Source organism: Podarcis melisellensis, assembly GCF_964234715.1.
Source record: "Podarcis melisellensis genome assembly, chromosome: 1".
NCBI lineage: Eukaryota > Metazoa > Chordata > Lepidosauria > Squamata > Lacertidae > Podarcis > Podarcis melisellensis.
Genome location: NC_138528.1, coordinates 111,594,099 through 111,616,026, shown reverse-complemented (window position 1 = coordinate 111,616,026; position 21,928 = coordinate 111,594,099). Strand labels below are relative to the sequence as shown.

The 21,928-nt window shown below is 45.6% G+C and overlaps 2 protein-coding genes across 3 annotated transcripts in view; both read right to left on the bottom strand.

Annotated features, from left to right (window-relative positions):
• The window catches only part of CERKL (CERK like autophagy regulator), a 35,685-nt gene extending 29,734 nt beyond the window's left edge, over positions 1-5,951 (bottom strand). Inside the window, exon 1 of the mRNA XM_081927556.1 lies at positions 5,541-5,951. Coding sequence (XP_081783682.1) covers positions 5,541-5,844 — 304 coding nt within the window. The 5' untranslated portion in view covers positions 5,845-5,951. The remainder of the gene's footprint in view (positions 1-5,540) is intronic.
• Positions 5,952-16,713: 10,762 nt separating this feature from the next.
• Positions 16,714-21,329, bottom strand: NEUROD1 (neuronal differentiation 1). Of its 2 annotated transcripts, none has more exons than XM_081924320.1 (2): positions 21,169-21,329; positions 16,714-19,138 (listed from the first exon to the last, which is right to left on the bottom strand). In XM_081924320.1, the coding sequence occupies exon 2, from the start codon at positions 19,125-19,127 to the stop codon at positions 18,030-18,032; it is 1,098 nt and encodes a 365-aa protein (XP_081780446.1). In that variant the 5' UTR covers positions 19,128-19,138; positions 21,169-21,329; the 3' UTR covers positions 16,714-18,029. The 2 variants fall into 2 exon arrangements, with proteins under 2 accessions (XP_081780446.1, XP_081780447.1); XM_081924321.1 differs by lacking the exon at positions 21,169-21,329 and adding an exon at positions 20,338-20,495.
• Between the last annotated feature and the right edge of the window lie 599 nt (positions 21,330-21,928).

Here is a 21,928-nt window from a genome sequence, read left to right as displayed (position 1 = left end):
CACACACACACACACACACAATCTCTATAACTACATCACATCCTAGCCAATGACAAGAATTTATTCCTGGTATCAGAAAGTATGTTGTTGGCTCAGGTTTTTTTGTTTCTCTAACACTCTCTCTGTTTCCAAGATACACACTACTATGTAGATCGTAACATCTGTTGCTTCAGAGATTGAAAGGTTTGCAGAACCTGCCTAAGCATACTTTCCTATACCCTGCTATTAGGTCAATTTACAGGGAAGATATGTGGTCTTAACTCAAATCAATTAGAACATGGCAAGTTAGCTGTACACCGTATACAGCTCTGTCACTTAAAAGCTGCACTGATCAGTTTCTGCTCTAACCTTCTTGTCATAAAGCAAGTAAATAGTGCATCTATGATTTAATCAGTTTATTTTCTTTGTAAATATATTGCCCACTAAGTTATGTTGTGTTGAAATGCAATAAAAAATTAAATGTTGAATGCATACAAAATCAGATCATTAGAAGTTTTCTTATCAAGGGAATGCTTCCTAGTCTAACCAGAGGACTAAAAGCCCCCCCAAAAAACAAAATTCTCAACTGATACCTGCAATCTTGCAGAGTTCCAAACAAGAGTGCAAACATGCTATTTTCAACCTTTCAAGAAGCATTAGTTTATACAATTAAATATTATTTAATTAATATATTTCTTATCCACTCTTCACAATCTCAGAGCCTGGTGTGTTACATTTTTAAGTATTACATTTTAAAAAGAAATGCAGCAGAAAAAGCCACCATTGTTCACTATGGGTTGTATTCCTACTCAGAGTAGACCCAATGAAATAGACAGATATTGGGATGTTAATTTAAATGTGTCTACTTTGAATAAGTTGAATATGGCCCTATGTTAACAACCAGTAAGCTAGTAAATCACAACAGGCTCCAGCATTCATGCCTAGCAAATGTCTGAGAAAAAAATCAAGCTTTACATCAACAACAGTAAATTTTTAGAAGTGTTTGCAACTTATTCAGTGTTCTATGCAAACAACCGTTGCCTTTATCTGAAAGTTACCCAACACACTGACAGGTAATAAAAGGGTTTAAAAACAAGGTAACTGTCCAAAAAAACTCCTTTTGCTCTTTTCAAGTGCTTTGGATCATTAACAGGTAAAAACTTACGCTCATGGGACTGTGCAGTGCAACAGTAACTTTCCACCAGAAGTCAGCAGACCTATGATGGCAGTTCTAGCCATGCAATTTGGAGGCATGGATTAACCAACAACAACAACAACATGTGCTGATAATAGCTCTGCCTGTTATTATACTTTATGGTGCCATTGCCAAACAACACTGCATACAGTATTTCTTCCAGAAGTCCGTTTCTCTCAAGGTAAAGCAAGTAAATACTGCATCTATTTTTTAACCATTAGGTCCAGTCGTGACAGACTCTGGGGTTGCAGCGCTCCTCTTGCTTTATTGGCCGAGGGAGCCAGCGTACAGCTTCTGGGTCATGTGCCCAGCATGACTAAGCTGCTTCTGGAAAACTAGAGAGGCACACGGAAACGCCGTTTACTTTCCTGCTGGAGTGGTACCTATTTATCTACTTGCACTTTGACGTGCTTTTGAAATGCTAGGTTGGCAGGAGCAGGGAGCAAGCAACGGGAGCTCACCCCGTTGCAGGGATTCGAACCGGCGACCTTCTGATCGGCAAGTCCTTGGCTCTGTGGTTTAACTCACAGCGCCACCCGCGTCCCTCCCAAGACTTCACCCCAAATGCATCAAATACTAGTATGATGTGCAATGAAAGCTGCCATAGTATCCCTGCTTCACCCTTGCTTTCACCAAAGCATTACACTCATACAGAATAATTTATTCTGAATGAATATGGCACTGGAATAGAGTCTAGCCCAACTGCAACTTGTGAAGGTTGTTACTTTAGATGGCTGCTCCTTTGAAATACCCATAGGACAGGCTGGGGAACGGCAGGCAACTCACGGAAATGAAAAACAAAACAAACAAACAAACAAACAAACAAACAATAAAGCTTCCACAGTTCAAATAACTTTAAAAATATTAAGGGAATAAGGGAGCGATCTTAATCCTGCACTACCGGGGGAGGTTTGGAATTGGCAGTGAGCAAGTTCTGATACTGGGAAGTCCCCATCATGCCCATGGAAAGAGTAGGCTGTTGTGAAGCTACATCTGATGGTGTTCCTGCTGGCAGTAGGCAGAGTAAGGCTTCAAAATGCAGAGGCAGAGCAGTGTCAGACAAGGATCCCCGGATCCCATGTCAGTCTGTTTGCAGGAGACGTAGCTTTGCTGACCAGCTGGGAGTTAGCGTAACCAAAACTGCACGTGCACAAAACACACAATGCCCCTTGCACTCAGACCAGCTGGAGCTAATGGATCTTCAAATGTGGCAGAAGCTCTGAGCAATGGTGGTCTCCTATTACAATTGCTCTGCCCAATAACAACAAAATAACCATGCCCATTTAACAACTGGGTCTAATATGTAGATATGACAAAGGGAGACAGAACTCAACTATCTTCCTCCAGTTAGCTGATTAGTACTAAAAAAATTTTTTGTTTTTGTTTAAGTCACACAATGCTGAAAAACTTGAGAATTGTAGCTGCAATTAACCAAAAGGTCAAATTCTAAAAGGAAACAGCAGATACCACCACAAGAGTAACAGATGTTCTTTGAGTTCATCTGGACAAAAACATAAGCATATGTGAAAGAAATCCAATACTATCATAAAATCAGTTGGTGTCTAAAATAATAGCAGGGCCTTATGGCAGAATGGTAATGTATGTATCAAATGTACAACACATTATGTTTCAACAGAATGTTCCGATAAGAATTCATAACCAGCAGAAATTAATGCCAGATTCCCCTCCTCCCCCCCCCCAACAAGGAGAAGCTACATAAAGATTATCGCAGGCTATTAAGGCATGCAAGCACATACTGCTCAGAACTCACAGCTATTCAGAATTGATCTGTAAATGCAATATAAAGGTAACAATTAAGTTCCACTATCAACAAAAATAGAACATCACAAAATAACACAAACACAAAGGACTTTGCTAAGGTGAACAAAGCAGCAAGCCAAGATAACGAACAGTCATTTTGCTACTGCTTTAGAGTTTTTCAACATACAGTAAAATTCTTTCACACCTCAGTATTTTTTTCTTAATAGGACACCACTATGCAAGAAACATAGACCAGGAACCACAAGTTAAGGGTATAATTAAGTGGAAGATTCTAAAATGCACTAAAATTTTGATATCCCTTCCATTCTGTCTCATGTGTTCAAGTTGCGGGGGGAGAGAGAAAATAACCGTGAAAATAATGCTTGCTACAATTTAATCAACCTGGGAGAGTTGAACCTATTTATTCTTAAAACTTGGAAATCTGCATTTCTGCAAACTGTATTCAAGGTGACTTCACAAAGAGTAAAATGTAATAAAAATGCAGTGAGTTACAGAGCAATCCTAACTCCCCCCCCCCCATGCTGTCCTGAGCTCAGGACAGTGCAGTGTTAGAAACTCAGCTATATAAACTATTCACCAAATGGCACCTTACAAATCAGTGACAGTCACTACAATGGTGCCATAAAATAAAATAAAAAACCAACAAGATTACAAAGATGAAAATAAATTGTGCACATTGTCAGCACAATAAAATTCAAAAAGTATATTGTGTTTTCCTTTTTTTTGCTGCTGTTTTAATTCCCTTCAATTGTTTCAGGTGTCGTTTGTGGCCTTTTGAAAAATGGAAGCAAAGAACACCCCAAACCATATCTTTGTATTTTGAGAAAATTAATCCAGAGTAACTACCATTTCCAGCCAGCCAGCCAGCCAGATGGAGATGTCAGTCACGAAACCTGGCGACAAGACATCTCAAATTGGCCACAAGTAAACCACCCAAAGTCACAAAATGTGCCTGGAACCCAGGGAATTTTGAACATTGGGACAGTGTTACATTAAAATGACAGTATCTAGCCACCTCATAAGGATGCAGGTGGCGCTGTGGTCTAAACCACTGAGCCTTGGGCTTGCCAATCAAAAGGTCAGCGGTTCGAATCCCCACGATCAGGTGAGCTCCCATTGCTTGGTCCCAGCTCCTGCTATTTGGCAGCCCCCAACTTTTTGTTTCGCCTGTATGTGATGTTAACATATGAGAGTGCATGGGGTGGAGTCAGAGGGACTATAAAACTAGCTCTGGGAGGGGCAGAAAGGAAGAGTTCCTTGGGAGTTAGGTGGTTGGTTGGAGTGGGAGTGGGAGTGAATTGGGATAGAGTCTGTGGGTAGGTTGAGTTAGTGTAGTGAAATAAGCTGAGTCAGGAACAGTTGGGAACTAGGAAGACAAGTAAATATCTGAGAGGTGGTTTAGTGAGTGAGAGCAGGTAGCGGAAGTTATATGTCTGGATAGGCACCCCTGATTGTAATGGACAGATACTGTTTATGAAACCACATACTTGTTAAACAGCAATAAATAAACAGAAGTTTATGTTCCATTTTAACCCTGACTGGACTCAGTATTGTACCAGGTAGGGCCTGGATGGTGGCAGCGATAAATAAAGTGGTGGCACAGGGATCAATAGAGGGTGAAACGTCCGTGGACCCTGTGTGATCGCCACACTCTTGCAGTCAGTGCCTATGAACATTACCCTCTCTTTTATGCATTCCAATGCTCATTAGTAAAGAACCAAACTCATGTAGCTATTCCCTGCCAAAATGCTCCATCCTGATGTCAGCTTGAGACACAGCAAATTCTTCCTCGTTTCAGATGCCCATGATCTGGCACTCAGGAGTATCAATTGGTTCTCAGGTAACCAGAGATGCCAACTTGACTAAAATATTGGTGGGGGAGGCAGCCCTGCCTTGCAAAACCGATCCCATGATGTGGTTCACGCATAGTATTTGAATGGCAATGCCCATCAACTGGGGGGGGGCTGGCCCCCCCAAAATATTTAACGGGGGAGGCTCACGAAGGAATACCAGCCCATTCCATCAAGGGTGCCAACTTGAATAAAATATTGAGAGGTGGCAGGTAAGCCCTGTCCCACATAATCAATCACATGATGCAGTGTACACATCCAATTTGAATGGCAATGCCAATCAACTTTCTGGGGTGGGGCTCAAAGGTTATTTGGGGGTGGGCAAAGGGACATCAGCCCCTAGGAGGTGGCTCCTATGCAAGCAACCCACCCATCGGTTGCACGCCAGTCCCAAAGTTAACAAAACTTTTCTTTCACTAAGAGAGGCAGGCTACCCTCTGACGTCACGTCCTGCCTGCCCACCTGTATCTTTGAGTGACAGAGCGGAGAGGGGGCGGGATGGAGGCGGCGGAATGTGAGGGCACGAAAGGAACTGAGGCTGCGCTGCACGCGCTGTCGAAGCGGGTTCGAGACCCGTTGTGAACTCAGCAGCCCTTCCTGCCATGCTCGGGCTGTAGCTCCTCTTACGCGGCGGTAAACCCCGCCGAATTCAGAAGAGGAAGCTCTGCACGGATCAGAAGAAAAATCCAAGCAGCGCTCGCTTGCTGTTGTTCCTCACACTGGCTCGCTCTCACCTACGGGCCTCTCGGGCTGGATGGGGCTCCAGCTGAGCCTCCGCGCGCTGAGCACCACGTCGCAGCTCCTCTTGCCGACGCCGAAAATCCCCCTCAGGAGGGGCTGCTCGTCTTCGTCCCCCGCCTCCCGCACCGGGGGCGCCCCCTTTGCTCCCCCCTCCTCCGTCGAGGAAGAGGAGCGGGAGGAGGGGGCGCCGTCGCTTCCCTTCCACCCAGCGCCCGCTGCTGCTGCTGCTGCCGCCACCCCGAAAGGGTCCTCCGGGCTCTCGGCGGCCCAGGCTATCCTCCTCCCGGGGCGGTGCATGGCAGGCAGTCAGGCTCCTCCAGCTAGGAAGGAGAAAGGGGACAGGAAAGGCGCCTCAGCGCGTCGCCGCCGCTACCAAGGCAGCGAGCCGCTCTCCTCCCCCTTGTCCCGGGTCCAGCTGGAGGAGGGAGGGGAGGGGGAGCGCGCGCGCTCGCGCATTCGGCTTTGAGTTTAGGCGCGCGACCTCTGACATCTCCCCGCCTCCCTCGCGACCAACTTTTAAGCCCGTTTCCCGCCCCGCCCTGGTCACGGGGTCGGCCTCATAAAGGAGGATGAGGAGAGAAACTTTCTGAAAGGCGGGAAAAGAGACGCGAGACTGAGAGGGATGGCTCTTTTGAATTCCTCCGCACGGAAGAGCGCGGCTCAGTTGCCTCAGAGGGAAAGGGGTGGGGAGGACACAGGTGTTATCCAATCACCAAACTGCCTGTTGGTTTACTTCACGCAGCGGTTTTCAACCTGTGGGTCCCCAGGTGTTGCTGGACTACAACTCCCATCATCCCTGAGCTCTGGCCTCGCTAGCTAGAGGTGATGGGAGTTGTAGTTCAACAACATCTGGGGACTCACAGGTTGAGAAAGGCTGCTTCAGAGCTTCCCAAACTTGGGTCTCCAGCTGTTTTTGGACTACAGTTCCCATCATCCTTTGACTGCTGGTCCTGTTAGCTAGGGGATGATAGGAGTTGTAGTCTAAAAAAGTTTGGGAAACATTGGTATAATGGATTAATTTATAAACCGCTTGCTCAAAAGAATAAAAGCGACGCCCTTCCCCAACCATTTCTGCCGATGCATCCTCTTCGTTTCTCTGCGGAAGTTATTGGAGAGAATCTTCTATTCATTAACTTGGATTGGGAGTAAAATGACACACACACCCTCACCCAGAAATGTGCACAGAGAATCTCTACAACCACAATTACAAAAGTCTTATGTTCCCAGGGAAAGTGAAGTCTTTCAGGAAAAGGCTTTTGAATTGAGGACAGCTGCGCAGAAGCAACAGCCAAATATTGGCCCCTGGGATATATGGCACCAATGTAGGCATGTAAGGCAATAGAGGCTAAGTTGAGCACTGGAGTGGCAGTGCCCATCAACAGTTACTAAACTGGGGCACATGACTGTTTAGAAGTGCTTTCTTGAAACCTAAAATCTTGGCACTATTACCTGGTCTGAGTCACCATGGTTAGAGTACGCAAGTTTGTCAACATTGAAGTCGATTGTTACATTTCCTTAAAGAGGTCAGTATGTAGCTCATTTTCAGAAGTTATTGCTACTCTCTCACAAACGCAACAAACCTAAAAGATGGACCTTTTCCTGCCTCTTTCCCCCTCAGAAGGATTAAATATGACATTTACGTACACACCCTGTTTCTGAAAAGAAAAGAAAAATATTGGGAGGTTTGCCACTCACAACTCTATCTGTTGATGGACGGCCACCCGGACTCGGCCCCAGATACACTGATCAGATGCTTGGAGGCTGTGGCTGGATGGTTACGTGGGAGCCGGTTGAAGTTAAATCCTTCGAAGACAGAGGTCCTCTGGCTGGGACGGGACGACATGGGACTGAGGGGGCAACTCCCATCTCTTGCGGGGGTGCAATTAGTGCCAGCACCGTCCGTTAAGAGTTTGGGTGTAATCTTCGATACCTCCCTCTCCATGGAGGCGCAGATTGCAGCTATAACAAAGGCGGCATTTTTTCATCTCCGCCAAGCTAAGCAGTTGGCTCCTTACCTCTCTCACCCTGACCTAGCCACTGTGATCCACGCGACGGTCACCTCCAGACTGGATTATTGTAACTCGCTCTACGTGGGGCTGCCCTTGAGACTGACCCAGAAACTCCAGCGGGTGCAGAATGCCGCAGCGAGACTCCTTACGGGGTCTTCGCTTAGAGATCACATTCATCCAGTGCTATACCAGCTGCACTGGCTCCCGGTGGAGTACAGGATCAGGTTTAAGGTGCTGGTTTTAACCTTCAAAACCCTATACGGCCTAGGGCCCTTGTACCTACGGGACCGCCTCTCCTGGTATGCCCCACAGAGGAACCTACGGTCTTCAAATAAAAACACCTTGAAGGTCCCAAGCCACAGAGAGGTTAGGCTGGCCTCAACTAGAGCCAGGGCTTTTTCGGCTGCGGCTCCAATCTGGTGGAACGCTCTGTCACAAGAGACAAGGGCCCTCCAGGACTTGACATCTTTCCGCAGGGCCTGCAAGACAGAGCTGTTCCACCTGGCCTTTGGTCAGGGCGCAGCCTGACTCCCTCCTTTGGCAATCTTTACAAAACTTTAGTTTATGGTTGCCATCAATTTTGATTTTAATTCATTTTTATAATGTTTTATAATGTTGTACTGTTTTAGTGTTGTTAGCCGCCCTGAGCCCGGCTTCGGCTGGGGAGGGCGGGATATAAATAAAACTTATTATTATTATTATTATTATTATTATTATTATTATTATTATTATTATTAATGAATTCCTGGTTTCACCGCAATATTCACACCAAAAAGCCACATCTCAGTGCATGTTTTCTATCCATACAGTGAACGCAACATTAGCACTGTGTAAAAAATGCTAACCTAGATTTTATAAATATGTTCAGTGCACTTTTCTGGGGGGATGCAGGGGGACGCATACCTCTAAACATCTTGTGAATCTAGGTTTGGCCTCATTGAGGGGCAGTATTTCAATATGAGCAGGAAAATAAGAGTACTCCTAAACATTTTTTTGAAAGAAAAAAAGCACTGAATATGTTCATTTCCAACTTGATTGCTTGAGCACAGGTCAATAAATTCTCCTGCTCCTCCTTCTATATTATTATTATTATTATTATTATTATTATTATTATTATTATTATTATTATTATTATTGCATTATGGTCCTGAGTCCAAGGAGACTGGGGTAGCAACCTTGGTGATGTGAATTTTCCTATTTGTTTATTGATGCAAACAGCCGGGCAGTTTATAGAGAGTCAGGCTGGTTGAGTGCAGAGTTGGTGCAGCCTTTACTAACCCAACACCTTTGGGCTACAAAACATCTGTTGTGATCCAAAGCATTGAGGGGGGGGGTCAGGGTGGTGAAGGATGCTGTTATAGATAAGGCCTGTGCAGAACCTGAGGCCTGGGAACCAAATATGACTCTCCCAGCCTCACAGTACAGTCGGAGCCTCAAAAAAGTTCCCAAGCCACAAACTTCACTGGCCCTGCTTCACAGTCTTGGTTGTATTGGGTGTTAGGGGAGGGGTAGTATTCTGATGGGGGATATGTCATTCTCCTTCTGGGGTGGCTTGTCCACCTTTGCTCCCCATCCTGCACTCAACTCTCACCTGTGACCAGGTGAATTAAGAATTGGGGGACAGGTAAGCCCAATTCCTGCCCCCTAGATGCAGCCCCTACATACCATTTGAATGGCAATGCCCATTAACTAGGGGTGGTGGGGTGGTGGGGGGATTCCGCCTTGTAGGATGGTGTTCCCAGAATGATGTTACAGGCTACATACCACAGGTATTCATTTATGCTTTCCATCTTAAATATCACTCAGTCTGTGACGCAAAGTGCCCAGAATCTGAAAATTAAATGCAGCAATTCAATGCCTTGCACACCCTGCCAACAATTTAATAGTATAAGTGAATGCATTAAGAGTGATGTCAGGCTTAATGTGGATTATCTTACTTGGACAGCTTGTTAAGTACATATTTCAATGTATGTATGTATTTTTAATTAGGGAAAAACACATATGCATTTAAACAACAGCTCGGTTGCAAACCAAATTTCCAACTCGCCACTCTAATATGTATTAATATATTTTATGTTGTGGGAGAACCAGTCCTGGTAGCGGTCTTCCAGCTAAGTGACCTATTTAGGCTATTCTTTGGGGCATGGTAAATTCCAGTCACTTGGGGCCCAATCTAGTTTGATAGAATATAAAGAGCTGCGCCTTTCTTTTTCTTTTTTTAAAAGTGCTTTTGTAGAACTAAGCAACAAAAGTATGTCCTTCTTTTGCAATAAAGTGTCTGCTACTGATAATAATAATAATAAATTTTATTTATATCCCGCCCTCCCCAGCCGAAGCCGGGCTCAGGTACATAGCTAGGATTATGTTCAGGGTCAGAGAACTTGTAGCCCTCCAAACACTGTTGAACGTCAACTCCCATATCAGGACCCTTCAGCATGGTCAATTGTTAGGGATTGTGGGAATTAGAATAATAGAATTGTATAGAGCTGGAAGGGACCCAAAGAGTCATCTAGACTTCCAACAACTGGCAGGACACAGTTAACCACCCACCCACTACCCCACTCTTGATACTTGATGATTATTAAGTAATAACTTTTATTAAACAAGTTTCTAAGGACTGAAACAGATTTTATTCTGTTTGTTTGTTTGTTTGTCTGTTTGTCTATCTGTTTGTTTGTTTGTTTAAGCCACCTCTCAAGAGCTGATATTCCCCCCCCCCAAAACACCTGTGTACAATGAGGGTTAACTTAAGTGGACAGGAGTTTGAGATGAAAGGTGCTTTAGAGTGGACTACCTTGCATCACTCCCCAAAAACACTTTAGGAAAATGGAAGAGGCTTGTGGCAGCTGTGGCGAGGAAATGCCTTCCACACAAACTTGAGACAAAACAACAGTAGTGACTCTGTAAGGCTGGATTTGTAAATTAAGAGATTTACTCCCAGCCACCGCTTTCCACAATTGACAAATCAATTTACTGGCATTCTTCTTCCTTGTATTGCTGGTATCAGTGCGGTGCACCACTGCCAACTTCTATCGGTGTCATTAATAGTAATACCTGGAAACACAATTCTTACCAGCTTGCCTTTGCTAGCTAATAAATATATATATATTCCAGTACAAAATTCTTCATGAGAAAAATGACCGGCTTGGATTTTCAAAAAATGCCCAGGTAATGTGTAAAGTTAATCATCTGCCCGCCCAAATATTTCACCACCATCCAATTGATCTTGTTTGTTTTTTTTGATTATTATTTATTTTGAAGTACTACAGCATCAAACATTTGTCATACCACAGTCAATTGCATTGGCTGGAGGAGGTGAAAATGATTATTAGCTGTGAAGAGGGGGAAATAATTGAAAAGCTTTCTTGTCGCTTGCAAATGCCTTCCAAATATTCATTAAACATTTAAGCGACTAAATTTGCAGAATATGTTCCTGACATTGGCACTGGTTCTGCAGTTTTCTCTCATCAGATGGAAGTACTCTGTGTTATGCAGAGTGCATTCATGCATAAACAATATCATTTTCATAAATTAAAACCTCCCCTGCAGAAGGAACATCTGTGCCTGCCTTTGAATAAAAGATGGTGGCATCTGAGTTGCCCCTTGACTGACTGGAAGAATCCTTCTATTTGGAATGGAAGCACTTAACCAAAAGGAACAAAACACGGAGCAGATTTCTCTCTCTCTTTTTTAGACCTTGTGACACCACTTTTCCACCTTCAGAACTAACTCTCCAGAACAAGTGAACGAAGTGAACAAATCTTTATATGTGCTGCAATTGAAAAAAATAAAATACTGGAAGACAATCATCTTGCAACTGTCTTGGTCTAACTGACTGGCATTTATGTTGGGATTTTTTGGGTATTTTTTTGTCTTTTAAACATAAGGGTCATGTTTGCCTACAGTAGCCAAATCTCACTCATTTGATTTGGAATAATTTTCATGGTGCTTTTTTGTGTTGGTACTCACCAACACAGACTGCCACCACCTCTTCTTTGCTGCATTTTTGGCTGACATGCACAGCACTTTTATCAAGTTATGATACCGTCACCTCATTTTTTACCAGAAAAACCCTCTAAACCCCACAGAATTTTCATACAATCATGATGAAGTCCCGCAGCTCTTATATACAATGCTTGAAACTACTTTCTTCTTGTTGGCCTGATTAGATCACTTATTGTTCAGCCTGTGTGCAAGAACTCTGAAAGATAAGAAAAATGAAAATGTACAACCACATGTGTCACTCTTAAAAAAAAATAAAATAACATAAATGGGCATAGTAAACTGAGATCATGGCCTTGTTTCAACACAGCTTAGTATGGGGAATATGGCAGCTGAATATTTAGAGGGTGGTGCCAAAACATTTTTCTCCAGGCACCTTGTTCTAATCCATTACTTCTCCTGCATCCTGGAATAAGCAAATTGCTTTCTTACCGCTTCAGAGCCAAGATGAGTCTCTGGCATGCAACAGCAGAGAAAACACCCCAAGCTCAGATGCTGTGAGAGGAACCATTAAGTTGCCATTCTAGGATTTTGCTCCATCAAAGAGAAGCCAGGTTGTCAAATACATGCTTGTGTGTGTCAATCAGTAGATTACCAGTGACCAATTATACTCAGGGTTTGTTTTCATTTTAAAAAGAAGAAAAAAAATTCAGCATCATCCATTTGGAATATTGGGAAGAATGGACTTTTAAAAAATGACAGTTGTGGCTGAGGATGCTCAGAGATACACAGTCTCATTACCTCAATGCTGAGGCTTAAAGTTCTGGAAGGTTTTGTTGATATGTGAACATTCTAACAGTTCCAGAGCATGTTCTGCAGATACATGATACAACCACTTTGCTAGGCTAAACAGGTCTGCATTTGATGAGTCCCAAAATGGGAGACTATCTGGGATTTTTATGCATGCTTTCTTGAGCTCCATGGATGAAAGTTAGGGTATAAATGTAAATAATGTTTGCAATCATACATCCACAGTCTTGCCTCAAGGCAATTGCCTCCTGCCCATCTGCTCTTCCAGACAACAAACCAGAGCTGGGCAGAAAGTAGACTGGGATCTACGGATAGATCTGTAAGGATCTATAAGGATCTAAAGCAAGGATTCTGACTCCCAGTTGTTTAACAACAGGAGCACCAAATGTTCCCCTTTCTAAATTAAGGCTGCTGAGGTTAAGAAATCTGGAAGCAGTAGGAAGCTACCACTGTGTTAATTCAACTGCCAGGCAACCCAGGGAGGAAACAAGAGACAGTATGAAGACTGCGTACACCCTTTCCTGAATGCAGATCTCCTTTCATAGTAACTAGGCACAAAGGAGAGGCAGCTAAGAACTGCTTCTCTGTTTCCAGAACTACTAGAAAGGGTTTCAGCTAAGTAAGTTGCTATCTACAAGGCAAGCAGGAAACAAAGGTAGTCCTGCTACCAGTAAATTATTCTGCCCTTCCTCCACATCAAACAATAAAAAGAACCAACATATGCATTTGAAAAGGCAGGTGTAATATACCCTGCCCACTATCCTCATGGCTGTGCGTTAAAAAAAAAACTTTGCAAAAGATAACAACTGCACACCAAGAAAAACAGAAATCTGAGATGGATAAGATGAATTTTACATTGTATTTTTGCACCCTTCCTTTCTGTTTGCTTGCCCACTGAGCAGTGTTGTGTTCATGTCCATCTTGCAGGCTTCCCAAGGGCATCTAGTTGACCAGTGGGAGAACAGGATGCTAGGCTACAGGGGTCATAGGCTGTGATCCAGCCGAGATCTTCTTGTGCTCTTATGATCACTGTAAAGCAGCAGCTCCTCCTCCTCTGGCTTTGTGGTTTTCACCAGGCATTTCTCACACACTTTCATTAGGCGTGGGGAGGACTGGCCTTGACCTTGACTAGCAGTTAGAGAAGGAACAAACTCCAGGGAACTTTCTGGGTCCTCCCCCCAAAAAAAATTACCACAAAAACCCTGGCACTTCCTCTGTCCCTGCGCATCATCTGGAGAACAAAGGACTACTGGGTTGAATGTTTTTACCTAGCACACCACCTACAATTAATTCCCACCTTTATTTATATAAAACCTGCCTTTCCCCCTCTTTTTTCCTGCTTTCCACCTACCAAGCAAGCTGTGTGCTTCTCCTAAGGACAGACATGTAACAGATGCCTTTTTGTATTTTTAGAGGTGGGAAACTAGCCATTGTAAGTTTCTCCTTCCCAGGATGCATTGGTGCAACTTGAAACCTGCAGAGCATCTTACAGAACCTCATTTGCATGTCTGCTCCTTCCACCTGCATTCCATCTTCAGCCTCTTTCCCAAAACAGACTCTTGATTTCACCACCAAACATTTCCCCCCTCCCTTCTCATTGCTTTGTTTGCCACCAGACCTGATTAAGAGTTCTGGAGAAAATGAAATCAAAATGTTGTTGCACGCTCATTTGTGACAGCTTGGTCATTTTAGTTGGTCCACTAAAGTATTGCCCTCATGTGGATATTGAGATTCATCTTATGGGCTCACATGGTGACCTTAATTTTATTTTTGTAGGGGTTGAACACATGCAGATTTTGTGTGTGTTTTATTTTGCATTGTTGCAAACACAAAAGTATTAGTGCCCCACTCCAAAAAAACCCAACCCAAATAAACCACACTTGAAATTAAGTGGTAGATATTTTTTTCTTTAAAAATGGAAAAGAATGCTGAGATTCTCAGGGAAGCATAATAGCCCATTCTGCACTTTCTCTGTGCATGGCATAATGAAATGCAAACAGTCCTGAGGAACATTGTGTCTCAGGGAAGAATTCAACAACATGCTAAGGTGATGTTACATGAGGACAAGCATTTCAGCTTGCCAGGTGGAATGAGTCCTTGCCTCCTCTCCCAGCTCACTGTTCTTGAGGTTCTCCCAACCTTCTCAAGACAATTTTGGGGGCATGTGGGTTGGTGAGAGTGAGGAAGACCCATTGCAGAAGTAGAAGCTCTTGTACAGAACTTTTGCTGATAGGGCTCAATAGTTTAATCCCTCCCTCAGTATTTTAGTGCTACGGTGTAGCCATAATGAACCTCATAATACATATTCACACCAAACAGTAGGATTACCAGTTCATCATAATGGAACAGGCTTATGGATGCTGATTTAAGCATCCATCCCTGTATATGCAAACTAGTTCCTACTTTTGTCACACACATCCATAACAGTGTTACTCCAACTCATGATGTCTGCTCTTGATTGTACATGGTGCATTAGGGAGACAACATGAAATAGGTGTGTGAAACCTGCGGCACACCAGATGTTGCTGGACTCCAACTCCTGAGAGTCCCAGTCAGCATGTTCAATGGTCAGGGATCATTAGAACTGTGGTCCAACAACTTTGGGAGGGCCACAAATTCTCCATCCCTCATGTAAGATATTTGTGCAAGCCTGCCAGCAGTCTGGAAGCCTAGTGATCATGAATTAACAACTGTTAGCAAAGGGCAGCTGGGTTTCAGTAGGACTTAGGTGTAACAAACTTTCCCTGCACTGGGGCCTTTAAATGGGCTTGTTAGCAACATAAACTTGAAAAGGGGTCCTGATTCACCAGCAACTTGGCAGCAGCAATTAATGGTAGGAGCAGACTCGGTACTGAAAAACCGGGGTTGGCCTAAACACATAAATACCAGCTTCAGGCAGAAACATGATTTGTTCTGGGGAGACCAACCACAATTGAATTCAGATGCTGTTATATATCTAAGGCAGTCACCAAAGGCTAAAAAATAAATCCCTGGAATGCTGGGGTCTCTATGCTACCTCCTGCTTGGGGAAATAGAAACCATCTCCTCTATGCCTTTCCATGAGCAGTTGGTGGGTTCCCATCATCACCATCCTTGCTTGCTGCAGGACCCCAAATCTTAGTTATGGTGCTGTCAGTGCCAGTAGATACTCTAGGTCAGGAGTAGCAGCAAGATTGAAATTTCAGGTGGTACTGGAGATGTGAGGCAGAATGTCCTGGAAAGGTCTGAGGTCTGATCTTGGAAGCATTCAAAATATAATTGCAAAGAGCAAAGTATGTTTGCATTGCTTACTTCTTTAGATGTCATGATGACTGGAAACAGATGTATTCCTGGTAGAAGAGTTACATGTGTGAAACCCAAGCATACGGAAGTGTCCTCCCCACTCTAAAGGAACACATATCCATATTGATCAGATTTGAGTGAGGGCAGGAAGGAGCGGAGGAAACAAGAGCTACCTATGACTCCTGGTAAGATTTGTGTGTAGGATATGGCACTCCTGAATTTTGACCACAGATGGTCTGGACACAAAGTGAGGGCAACTGCCACCCTCCATCCAACCCAAACAATCGATACATGACTTGCTTCAGAGAAATCAAACCACCACTTATTTCAGTTTACTTTCAGATGCAGTAACACACCCAAGGCTTAAGAGTCCCAGAACCTGTCTGAGTACCATACATTCAGTGCTCTGCAGAGCTTTCCCCCTCTCCACCGAATAACTATTGCCAGCTCCCCTTCTCCATCTTTGGGGGACTACAAAGCGCTTACAGGTGAGAGGTCGTGGCTTCCTGTTTGGTCCAGAGCAGCAGCAGAAACTCTACAAATTGATCACTGGGCGCTGTGGAGTTGGCTTTGCTGGCCGATCTTTCCGTCTCTCCTTGTGGGATTTCAGCACCGCAGAGCAGGATAGCTACGTAGGGCCTTGGCCCGGTGAGCGGTTGCTACTGTGAGCGCATGAATGCGAGCTCGCCTTGACTTCCAGATCAGATTTCCGAGGGAACCTTGCTCGCTAGCTATGCGTTCCTGCCACCTCCCACCCGTAGTCAGGTTGCTATTGGACTGCACCTTGGTTTGTTTGTTTTTTTCTTAAACTTCCGTTTATTGTACAAATTAGTAAAGGTTGCACCTTTTTTTAAGGAACTATTACAATAATCCCATAGGAATTGCTCACACTAAGAAGGGGGAAGGGAGAGGGGAATCATATTTAAGGAGAAATGCAACATTTGACGGACGTCTCCTTACTATCTCGTTCCAAAGGTGTGCTTACTAAATTCCCAAATGTGCATTACATAGTCATATACAGGATTACGAACAAAATTACAGTACAGATTGAGTTCGGTTGAACCAGCGTTACATTTCAGACAGCACTTATTGCGGATTGCATTGTACATGCATAATAACTATATTGTTCTAATTACGAAGTCAAATGGTTCGAATGGGTTTGAAACTACTGACTACAATCCACCAGCATATTATATAACAACCCCAACCATAGTGAATCTGATTGGCTTTTCGACTCCTGGACGGAAATATGACAAACCACCGATTCATGTGACTATGTATATATTTAAAAATATATATATCATGCATTTATCATTGCCTGGAAACATTAAGTGTTTTCAAATTATCTCTGTTCTCTTCAAAATCACGTGAGGAGAAAGGACGGGGACGCCAAAGATTAAAAAGAAACAGTGCAAATTGAACGTGATAGTCAAGCAGCTTTTGATTTGGGGAAAAAGGGAAGAACTTGGCATTTCCTTATGAAAACAAGAATGTCTGGCGGGTGGGAGGGTGTCTCTATCCGCACATAAGGTTTTGCAAACCTTCCGTTGGATTGATATGTTCCAATAGGAAAATAAATATTTTCCTACTTCCATTAAAAAAAAAATAATAATCCAAAAACCCTGTAGGAATCTGGTTCTTACTGGAAGGAAACGAAATTTTAATGGGAAAGACTTTGCTGGCGCTGTGCATTTATGTGTGTGAAGACCGTGAAAGGAAAATGAACGGGGCGGGGAGGTGCTAAGGCAACAGAGCATCCCCCCCTCCCCACACACCTGTTTTAAGCACTTTTCTGCTGGTTTAACTTACTTAAATTATTTCGTATAAATTAGATATAATTCTACTTTGTTTCCAATACGTATAAAAATCGATGAAGCTGCATGGTTTAAAATAGTTTATCAAAAGTTATTAAAAATTCTGTACAAAACCACAACAAAATAATTCGGCATGGGAAAAAGTAGCAAGTAGGAAAAATGCTGGTTGAAAAATAGACATTTTATATATACTTTTTTCGATTTATTTATTTTTTAAATTGGCCCACGTCTAGTTTCAAAAACAAAAAAAATTTAATAAGAATTGCATAGATCCTAATTATTGCTTGTGATTTTTTTTTTGTCCCGATCAGATCAGTGGGGAGACTGGCTGACTTTCTTCTACACTAAATTGATAGTGCAGATTTACATTCGGGACCGTGCGGGGTGGGGAAGCTTAGCGGAGGGAGGTGGGATTTACAGAAGGGGGACCAGGAAAAATGTAGCCTCCCCATATATTTATATAGATGACTCTGGCGTTTGGAAGTTCCCCCCTTTGCCCCTTCCGGTCTTTTTGCACTTGGAGCCCTAGGGTGGGTGGGTGTCTGTGTTGTGGGGGTCCCCCTTCCGAAGCAAGGCAGCCCCTCGATGCCCCTTGGCTCCTCTGCCCCGACGCTTCTGGAAGGGCTCAGTCGTGAAAGATGGCATTGAGCTGGGCACTCATGACCCTCTCGTGGTGGGCATGGCTCTCGTAGGGCAGGAGGTTGTCGATGGGGATCTCGCAGCGAGAGGCAGAGCAGGAGAAGAGCGATCCGTGTCCCGGGGTCCCCGCCAGGCCGGCGGCGGCGGGGTAGTGCATGGTGAAGGCATAATTTTTCTCAAACTCTCCGGAAGGTTCGTGTTTGAAAGAGAAGTTCCCGTTGACGCTGAGCGGCGGGCTTAAGGGCCCGTCGAAGGAAGGGCTGGCGCACTCGGCCAGCGCGCTCTCGAAGAAAGGCTCCAGCGCCGCGCCGTAGGAGTGCGGCGCTTTCACGTGGAACAGGTGGGAGCTGTCCATGGTTCCGTAAGGCGGGCTAGGCAGCCCAGGCGACTGGTAGGCGTAAGGGTGCACCGGGAAGGAAGCGCTAGGCGGTTGCATGTGCGGAGGCAGGTCCTGGCTCTGCTCGGGCAGGAAAGTCCTCGGGTTGAGCTGCAGGCAGCCGGCCACTAGGTTGGTGGTAGGCTGGGACAGGCCTTTGCAGAGCGTCTGCACGAAAGAGACCAGGTCGGGGCTCTTGCCCGAGCGCAGGATCTCCGAGAGGGCCCAGATGTAGTTCTTGGCCAGGCGCAGCGTCTCAATCTTGGACAGCTTCTGCGTCTTGGAATAGCAAGGCACCACCTTCCGCAAGTTGTCCAGAGCCGCGTTGAGGCCGTGCATGCGGTTCCGCTCGCGGGCGTTGGCCTTCATGCGCCGCAGCTTGAACCTCTCCAAGCGGGCCTTGGTCATCTTCTTCTTCTTGGGACCGCGCCTCTTGGGCTTCTGATCGTCATCTTCTTCTTCTTCTTCCTCCTCCTCTTCTTCCTCCTCCTCTTCTTCGAGGTCGTCCTCTTCCTCCTCCTCTTCTTCCTCCTCGCCGTTCCTCAGCGAGTCCACCTCGGCTTCGGCGTGCATAGCTTCCAGGTCGCCCTCTTTCTTCTCCGCCTCGTGCTCCTCGTCCTGGGAGCTGAGGCAGTCGTCCGTCCAGCTGGGGGGACCCTGCGGCTGTGGCTCCCCCATCAGCCCGCTCTCGCTGTACGATTTGGTCATCCTGCAGGATCCTGCGCGCGGAAGAGATCACAAGAGAAAAGACATTTAGCAGAGAGGACACTCCCAATAACTTCCTCCAAGCCCTTCCTCCGGGGCTACAATCCTAAATGCATTTGCCACGGAGTAAGCGCCACTGAAACCAGCGAGGTTTACTTCTGAGTAGAAATGCACAGGATTTTCTCCTTGTCAGCATTATTTAGGAAGCTCTATAATAGTTATTCCGTTCACACCGATTACAATGTGATAATTGGCTTTGGTGAGTTTCACCACCCCACCCCCCACATTTCTATGCGACTTTCTGCAAATTGGGTTCTTAAAGAAGTTTCCTAGCAATTTGAAACTTACGGCGCAATCCTCACCCCGTCTACGGAGACGTCCTATTCAATTCAACCGAGTTTCCTCCGAGGAGAAAGAGTACTGCAGCTTTAGACTCTCTGACTCCTAAGCCTTCCCCAGTAAACAAACTTTGACTTTTCTCCGCGCGTCTCCGCCACAAAGAGATCGATCGTCTCAAATAGCATTATATAACGTGTTTATATTAGTGCTGGTGGTGGCTCTCTAAGGAGATTATAGATAGAATGAAATTTGACGGAGAGAAGCGAAAAGAAGAAAATGTCTCTAAGGGGGGGGGCGCGGGCGTGGGGGAGAGAACATCACGCAGCAGCAGAATCAGCGGGACAAATGGCCAACGATTATTCAGCCCGGGCAGGATTCAGCCCGGGCAGGATTTATCCGTCGAGTTGGGTGCCCCTTTTCATTCTGCCCACATTTCACTCTGCCACTTCATTCTCCCCTACAATAGCCGTGCAGACTTCCCAACTGTTCAGAGTCCAGCCAAAGTCTGCCGCCCAGACAGGGGATCAGGTGCAGCCACAGCCTCTCTAATAAACCACCCCTCCCCTGCCTCCCCCCACCCCCCTTTCTGCCTGAGGATCCCCAACCTTGCGAGAGGAAACGTTTGCTAATGAAGGGGATGGACCGATCCTGACCGTCTTAGGCAAGCGACGCTACCGAAGCCTCCGGAACTACAAGGCGATCCAAATGCAACAGTTGAGTGAAACCGTTTGCTTCTCCGTCACCGGCGCAGCCCCTCTCCCTCCAGCGGCAATGGGGGGCGAAACCTGACCCATCTGTTGCCCACTTTCCCTCTCCCCATATAGGAACTTCCCTCTCCCTTTTAGCAAGCAACCCGCCAGTTCCCAATCTTGACCTGTCAAAGGACAGGCGAGTCCTATCAACTTATTTGACACCCCATTTTTCTCCTCTCTTTCCACCGCCAAAAGAAAGAAAGAAAGAAATCCAGCGGCACCTGTTCTAGACTGCAGCCCACACTCCTTCCAATCTGTAAGGACAAAGTCTACTGGATTCGATTTGGCTCTGATCCCCGCCCCCCCCCCCAAAAAAACAGTGCCATGCGCAACAAGGCATTACTACGGATTCCTCGGATCATTTCTACCGTATTTTTTGTGTCGCTGCGCCTCACACGGCTTGACGCAGCAGCAGAAACGCAGATGGGGGGAACTGAAGGATATCACACAACGCGCGCTTTCTAGCGAGTAGGTCGAGAGCGTTGGATCGGCGGGTCTTTACTTCATGGGTTTTGCCAGGATTTATGTTGGGGGAGGAGCAGGCTTTATGCTGTGGGGGGGGGGGGAGAACCTCAGCTAGTTAAGTATTTTGTATTGATTTACTTGATTTAGGGGGACAGCTACCCCACCTTGCCCCTCCCTTGGCTATGCCCATGCTTTACTCCCGAGTAAGATCGTACTGGACCCAAGCGTGTGGCGAAAAGAGTTCGCCAACAAGAAAGGTCATTTAAAAATATTTTTTTAAAAAAAATGTAGTGAAAAGAGCCAATCCAATGGTTCATCCTTATTTCGTTCAGATAGAGGAAATAATAGCCTTCTGGAGAAATAAAGCTAGTCGTGCGATGGGTTGGGGTGCTTTTTCCCCTCTTTTCTTTTTTAGGCATATCCTTCACCCAAGCCACGGATACTGTATAAAGAGGAGATGGGTGCTAAGGAGGGAATCAAATATTTACCTTTCTCTTTTTCTTCTTCAGCGTGTCCTTTGCAGTGATGGTCTCATAACCCTGTTGCTCCTGGGAAGCTTTCCTTACAACGGAGGGACGTGCCACTTTTTATTGGATTTATGTGTGTGTTTTTTCCTTGAGGCTGCATGCAGGAGACTCCGCTTATATATATAGCCGAGGCTCTTCTGCTGGGGGGGGGGGAGATGGAGGAGGGGGCGGGCAGCGAAGGCACCCCCTGGGGATGGCCAGGCAGCAAGCTCCACCTCCTTCGCTCCTCCCCCCTCCCGCTACACCCCCCTACCCACCCGGCGACTGCGTCAGCCTTCCCCCGGCACGCGCCATATGGTCACCCACGTCAAGCTTCGCGCGGGTCACGTGAGCTGCCCATTCGTATGCCGCCCGGCTCTCCCTGCCATCCCTTTGTGGCCCGAAAGAAAGTGGCCATCTGTCGCCAGCCAGAGACTCGGCGGACCTGTTTGTACCCGCAGGAGAGATTAACCCTTGCGCTGGCGCGCGAGGCTTGGGGATATTGAGAGGGAAAGGGGGGGGGTGTGGATTGTCCCCTTCTACTTTTGACCGAGGAACTAGGAGTAGCCGCCTTGAAAGAGAAAGAAAGAGCGTTTCGGGCTCTTTCTTTTGCCAGATCGCGGAGATCCTTTGCGCGCTGCGCTGTGTAAGCATCCAAGGTCTCCACCCAGCACCGAACTCACAGAACGATTTCACGTATGAGGAAGGCTCATTAGGGTACAACCAGCGCTCGTTTCCTACT

Bases quoted from the DNA above. Each gene is read 5' to 3' on its own strand.
- NEUROD1 (XM_081924320.1), bottom strand. From the start codon at position 19,127: ATGACCAAATCGTACAGCGAGAGCGGGCTGATGGGGGAGCCACAGCCG.